General features: G+C 44.7%; 1 protein-coding gene across 1 annotated transcript; it reads left to right on the forward strand.

The window, feature by feature from the left end:
• Positions 1-764: 764 nt before the first annotated feature.
• On the forward strand, positions 765-3,227 carry LOC125559846. The gene is made up of 2 exons (XM_048721850.1): positions 765-1,127; positions 1,341-3,227. Exons 1-2 carry the CDS (start codon positions 765-767, stop codon positions 3,225-3,227), a joined length of 2,250 nt encoding a protein of 749 aa, XP_048577807.1.
• The last annotated feature ends 4,163 nt before the right edge of the window (positions 3,228-7,390 follow it).

The raw sequence follows: 7,390 nt of genomic DNA on the forward strand, positions 1-7,390 counted from the left end.
TGGGATATTTTCATACAGAAAAGCCCGAAACTGTAACAGAGTCGACCGATTTCTCCGACTTGTTCGATACGACGACAAATTATTTACTCGGATTAGTTGAGCAATTCCAAAAGCAAAGCTCCGGGTGGCAATTCGACCAGGTGGAATACTTTGACATCAACATCGATCCCTTTGAACCGCTTTCTGGGTCTTCCTATATTCCGCTGCCACCGAAACTAGCGTCCAAGAAGGCGATCATCAATGTTAAGAACGAGAATGATCACGAATGTTTCAAGTGGGCAGTAACCTCTGCTGTGTATCCTAGGGAGAAAGATCCTCAAAGGCTCAGTAAACAAATGATAGAGAACTCTGAGAAATTCGACTGGTCAGGGATAGAGTTCCCCGTCTCACTAAAACAGATTGACAAGTTTGAGAAACAGAACCAGTATACGGTTAATGTGTATGGATACGAAACCAAAGTATATCCATTGAGAATCAGCGAGAAGGATCCAGATAATGCAATCAACTTACTTCTCATCTCGGATGATGAGACGAATCATTACTGCTGGATAAAGAATATGATGAGATTAGTATCTACTCAAATTGATGAGTTTCATCATACTCGTTTTTTATGCTGTAGATGTCTGAACTCGTTTCGGTGCAAACAATCATTAGAAAAACATTCTGAATGCTGCGGCAATCATGAAGCGGTTGGAATAGAGATGCCTAAGATAGATAAGGATGGAAATCTACCCCACATTAAATTCAAAAACTACAACAGAAAAATGCGTGTCCCCTTTGTTGTCTATGCCGACTTTGAGAGCTTCACAGAGAATATAGACACATGCTCCCCAGATGGGAGTAAAAGCTTCACTAAGCAATACCAGAAGCACAAACCGTCTGGTTTCTGCTATCTCATCAAGTGTTTCGACGGAGATATATCCCCATCCGAGCTTGTACGATACACAGCCGAATCTCCAGACGAAGATATCCCACAGCTTTTCGTAGAGTCTTTGGAGTCAGACATTAAGAAAATTTACGATAAGTTCAGGTTCCCTAAGAAGGTGAAAATGACTCCGAAGGATAAAATCGCCTATAACGACGCCACTCACTGCCACATCTGTGAGGGTGAATTAGGAGAAGACAAGGTTTTGGACCATTGCCACCTTACAGGGAAGTACAGAGGTGCTGCTCACAACGCATGCAACTTAGATCACAAAATTCCAAAGTTCTTTCCTGTTATCTTTCACAATCTGTCTGGGTACGACAGCCATCTATTTATCAAGAACCTTGGTACATCGGAAGGTAAAATAAACTGTATACCTAATAACGAGGAAAAGTATATTTCTTTCACAAAACAGATTGTAGTCGACAGTTTCACGAACAAGAAGGGCAACAAGATCGATGTTAAACGTGATATCAGATTTATCGACAGTTTCAGGTTCATGTCGGCCAGTCTCGACAGTCTAGTAGGTAATATGTCAAGGGAGTGCTTCAAAAACCTGGCGGAGTACTATGAGGGGGAGGAGCTCCAACTGTTGTTGAGGAAGGGTGTTTTCCCTTACGACTGGTTCGACGGCTTTAGCAAGCTCGACGCAACACAGCTCCCACAGAGAGAGGCATTCCACTCCAAACTCAACGACACCGACATATCGGAGGAGGATCACCTGCACGCGCGGAGAGTGTGGGAGGTCTTTGGGATGGGGACCATGAGGGATTACCACAATCTGTATCTAGAGTCGGATGTGTTGCTTTTAGCTGACGTTTTCGAGAACTTTAGAGACGTTTGTCTCAAGAATTACGGTCTGGACCCCGCTTGGTACTACACAGCGCCAGGGCTGGCTTGGGATGCGGCGTTGAAGACCACCAAGGTGAGGCTAGAGCTTCTAACGGACTATGACATGTTGCTCATGATTGAGAAGGGCATCCGTGGGGGTGTCTCCATGATAAGCAACAGACATGGGGAGGCAAATAACCCTTACATGAAGGAGTATGACCCTAACCTACCCACAAAATATATCACCTACCTTGATGCTAACAATTTGTATGGCTGGGCGATGAGCAACCCTTTACCGACTCACGGTTTCAGGTGGATGGGTGGCCAAGAGCTGTCAGGTTGGAGAGACCGCCCATGCATTCTGGAGGTTGACTTGGAGTACCCTCACCACCTGCATGACTTACACAATGACTACCCACTAGCCCCGGAATCTATCGGGCTAGGCAAGGTGGACAAGTTGGTCCCCAACCTCAACGACAAGACAAAGTACGTTATCCACCATGAGACTCTGAGACTTTATGTGAGTTTTGGGCTAAAAGTCACCAAGATTCACAGGGGTGTCACTTTTGAGGAGTCTGCGTGGCTGGAGCCCTACATTGACTTGAACACCGATCTGAGAGCCAAGGCGACTAATGATTTTGAGAAGGACTTCTTCAAGCTGATGAACAACTCCGTCTTTGGTAAGACTATGGAGAACATTGGGAACAGGGTGGACATTCGGTTGGTGACGGACGAGAAGCAAGCCAAGAAGCTCATATCAAAGCCGAACTATCAACATCGCACCATCTTTTGCGAGAATCTAGTCGCCATTCACATGAAGAAGACAAAGTTAACCTTCAACAAACCCGTTTACTTAGGCATGTCCATCCTGGATATAAGCAAGACGCTCATGTATGATTTCCACTACAACTTCGTCAAGTCCAAGTACGGTGAGGCGGCTAAGCTCTTATTTACCGATACGGACAGCTTGATGTATGAGATCGAGACGAAAGACTTTTACAAGGACATCAGCGGGGATGTGAGGTCCATGTTCGACACCAGCAACTTTCCGAAGGGTCACCCATCCGGTATTGAGGTGGGTGTGAACAAGAAAGTCATCGGAATGTTTAAAGATGAGGCTGGGGGCCAGCAAATTACAGAATTTGTAGGACTGAGAGCCAAACTTTACTCATACAAGATGGATGAAGGTAAAGAAGAGAAGAAATGCAAGGGCGTCAAGAGAGCAGTCGTCAAGAAGAGCATCGGTTTCGATAACTACAAGGATTGCCTATTTGATAAGAAACCTCAGATGAGACTTATGAATGTCATCAGAAGTCATAAGCATGATGTTTACACTGAAACGGTGAACAAGGTCGCTCTGTCGCATGAGGATGACAAGCGAATCATCTGTGACGATGGCATCCACACCTTCGCTCACGGTCATTTCAAAACTGCGGCTGGTGGTAGCTCAGTATCTTCAGGAACGACTTGAAGTTCTTCCCTACTAAATCCACGCCTAGGTCCACCTTCAGAGAGGTAGTACAACACAGGCTGCCCAACCGAAACAACACTGCGTGATAGATCAAACACTTTTAAACTCCAAATAGGGTCTGTGGCTCGTCTGCGTTCACCTCCTTCCTCTTCTCCAGGAGCTAACAGATATCTAACTCTAACCCCCGGTGGTAGTCTAACTTCGTCGAGTCCAACAGGTCGCTTATACGCTGGAGGATCAATATCAACCTCTTTCAACGCAATAGATTTTGCGGGCTCTTTGCCAGTGATTCTTATAGGCTGACTATTCAGAGTTTTCAAAACACCTGGCAATCGTTTCACCCAAACTCTGGACCGATCATCGCTAATCATTTCTTGAGCATACTGATGAGAAAACAACCTCTCTGCCAGTGTTCTATTGGCGCGTTCGACAAAAGCCTGTGCGCGATGGTTCCCAGCCTCGCTTCGCTGGATGGTAACCCCCTTCTTTTTCATAATCTTCGTTACCTCTCCCATAAATTCTGTCCCCGGGTCGACAATCACCGTATGAGGCCATTTAAGTTTTCTGGAGTATATCTTTTCAAACCCTTTAGCAATTCCACTCGAATCCTTGGTGGTCAGTGCTTCTGCATCTTTATATCTCGAGGCAATATCAATCACGACCAACGCGTAACGGTAGGTTTTTCTGCCTACGTTATCGTGGGGCATAAACAACAGATCGGCTTGGTGAATCTGATTAGGTTTATTCACAGTCCAATGCGGTCTGGGGACATACTTTGGAGCTGGGAGATAGATCTGCCACAACGCCTGTTTTTCAAGCCACTTCTTAGCCTCGGCTTCACTGACTTTAGCGACACTAGCTAACTTAGAAATAGCTGAAGACCCTTTCCAGTACCCATCGATGGAATAGTATATTTTTGATAAGCTGCTTTCGTTACTCATTTAAAGATTATCTCTCTTTTCTTAAAATAAAAGATGACACAAGCGATATCAGAAAAAATTAACCCAAACAGGGTCCCACGGGAACCCTTCGGCTTGAAAGCGGAATCGTCGCTGAATCGGATTACATTCAATCCCTCATCGGCGAGTCCTGGAGAAACCCTCTATATAAATATTCCAAAACTTGCAGAGAATGTAGTGATTGTTCCAGGTAGTGTATCCTTACTATTCGACTTAGACGTCACAGGACACGCGAATAATACTCTCGTCAACAACGTTGGTCGAAACCTAGTGTCAAGACTCAAGATTCTTTTCGGCGGAGAAACACTACAGGATACTCAAAGATACGATCTCTTTCAAACCTATCACGACTTATACTTACAAGCTGAAGATCGTGAGGATAGAATAAAACAAGGTATTTCCTCTGAAAACATGAGGAAGCTCAGGACAAATGCAGGTGATAAAGCGACCTCAGATGCTAAGGAAGTAGCTCTTGCAACAGTTCACAACACCAAGTACTGCATTCCACTCGACCATCCTATTCTCAGCGAGCATGGGGCCTTTTATCCAAAGGCGTTACCTCATCCGCTAACCTTTGAAATTACTCTAGCCCCAGTTTCCGATGTCGTTGTTTATGCTGACACGATCAAGGCTCCAACGTACACCATCACAAACCTCGAGTTGGAATATGCTTGCATCTCAAGTGAATACTTGGCTCGTGAGGCGTTGTTGGCTTATCAGGTTGGTAGAGGATTCTTTTACGAGAACGTTATTCTCCACAAAACGTTCACCATTTCCAAACCTAATGATAGTGTCATAAACGAGCACATTAATCTGCCGAGGAGGTCAATGACAGGGATATTGTGCCTGTTCACAGAGGGCTACACCGGGGGAACGAGAGATTCCGAAAAGTTTGTCAATCCAAGTATCACATCGATCAACATTAATGTGGATGGCATGCCAAACCGTCTCTACTCCAAGGGGATGACACCACCGGACCTCTGGGAGTCGGTAAAGAAACGTTTCGGTAGGGAGGGTGTCAAGCAAAAGGATTTTTACGCTAATAACAAGTTTGCTCTGTGGGTCGACTTGAGGGCGCACCCAGATAACAGCATTCACGGAGGAGGTCTGGTCTTGAACAACACGCGGGACGGAGTAAAACTCGAGATGAAACGAAAAGTTGGAGGAACGGGAAACATCACCTGCTACATGTTTGTAGTAGCCGACGCGTTGATGGAGGTTATGAACTTGAATTTGAGAGCAATCATGTATTAAAAAGGACTTGTGTGATAATACAAAAAGAATGGAAGAATTACGGGGAAAAGTTCCTTTTCATTGTATTATCACAGGACCTACTAATTGTGGGAAGACAAAGTACCTCACGGAACAGCTCCGAGGACCGTTCCGCAATGTGTTTGAATACATTGTGTTGATTTGTCCGACTTATGCGAAAAATAAGTCCTATCATAGATTTGCTCACGGAGATAAACGTTTCTTGGTGTTATCACCGGATGCTAGTAACACCGATGAGATTAACATCCATAGCAAAGCCCTTCCGTGATAACGTCGCCTGTGTGATTACATTCCATAATCCATCTCAAATTGGCACCAAAACACTGTTTGAAGATTATGGGGGTGACTTAGACGTCGAGACTCGTAAAAAGTTTGTAGAACTGCTGAAAACTGAAAAGTATTCCAGACTCTGTTTCTGCCTACGACATCCATTCCAACGTTATTTGGAGATTCCTGCCACGCGGTGAGCCTTGATTAGAGAAAAGTTGGGGAGCTCGAGGGGCCAGCCCCTCGAAGTGGTTTAAAAACATCTTAGTCTACTTACAAAAATAAGATGGCAAGCATTGAGGATTATATGAAAGAGGAGCCTGAGTCTAAGGGGAGTTCGAGGGGTGCGCCTCCCGAAGATGATGTTGAAGTCAAACGAGAATCGCTGGCTATTCTCGCATCTCTTGGGACTACAAAGGAATTTCTTGGTGTCGGTATGAGTCTTGGTGATATCAAGAAGCTCTCGGCGAAAGACGTCGAAAAGTACTTTGTTCGCTACCAGACTGTCTTAGGCAAGCAAGTTACTGATGGATTAGTAGAATCGGCACTTCAAGCGGTGTCTCAAGTCATTTCCTACGTGGTTCCTGTAGATGACACTGAAGTGCTTAGCAAAGACTTACAGAACGACGAGTTAGTTAAACGCGAATTGTCAAACTTTGCAGGTCTCTTGGTATTGAAGGGAGGAAGGATGGTGGCACTTGCTAGTGCCCTCTTTCGGGTCGCTAAGCATGTTAAACTAACACCTTCACAGGAGACTTCCAACAAACTTCAAGAAGTTTCAAGCACAACTGAGCAAACTCTTGAGCACGCCTAAGCAAGCTCTTGAGCAAACTACTAAGACGCCATTTAAAGATTATGTTTCTTATTGTAAATCGAAATAAGAAATGTCTGACGAAAATCAAGAGGTTGAACAGATTACTAGGAACCCACAACCGACAAAAAGCAAGGAGAAAGATCCTAAAAAAGTCGCTGCTGGTAAGAAACTTGCTGAATACAATAGGAGGGCTAAAGAAGCACTTGCTAGGGAGATGAAACGTGACGCGGAGGCGAGTTCAGAAGACGCTACACGAGCAGAGACACCCCACCGCAAAGCGGACGCCTGGATTCCAGAGCTATCGTTTACAACTGTACTGTCTCTAGTTGGAATAGGGTTTACCGCATTGGATATGTATATGCGTTTTTACAAAAAGAAAGAGGGCGAACCGTCTAAGATTAACATCAACGAGACCGAAACTCTCGAGAGGCCCACCCCCCACCTAGGGGGAGCTCGGGGGGCTAGCCTCCCGAACGCGACGCCAAAAATAGGAATGTTGTGATTTAAAGATTATCTGAATCTGTAATAAATAAAATCATGTCAACTGAAAACAAACTTGTGAAAACGATTACCGATTCAGCAGTCCTTGTCGGATTGGCTGCCGGCGTGGGTTATCTCGCTAAAAAGGCTATGAAAGAATCATTTATCAGCGACCCTTCATCGAGTGTTACAAACTATGCTAAATGGGTTGCTGTCCTGGCCGGTAGTATGTATCTGAAAGATTATCTGGAAACACAAAAGATTTTGCCAAAACCGCTGTAGGCGACTTAAAGATTTTATAGACTGATTAATAAATTGCAACTATAGCATTTATGATTGGTGGGGCTATTGTTAATGCAACAGCGTTTGTT

This window comes from Nematostella vectensis, chromosome 2 (genome assembly GCF_932526225.1).
Source record: "Nematostella vectensis chromosome 2, jaNemVect1.1, whole genome shotgun sequence".
Taxonomy (NCBI): domain Eukaryota; kingdom Metazoa; phylum Cnidaria; class Anthozoa; order Actiniaria; family Edwardsiidae; genus Nematostella; species Nematostella vectensis.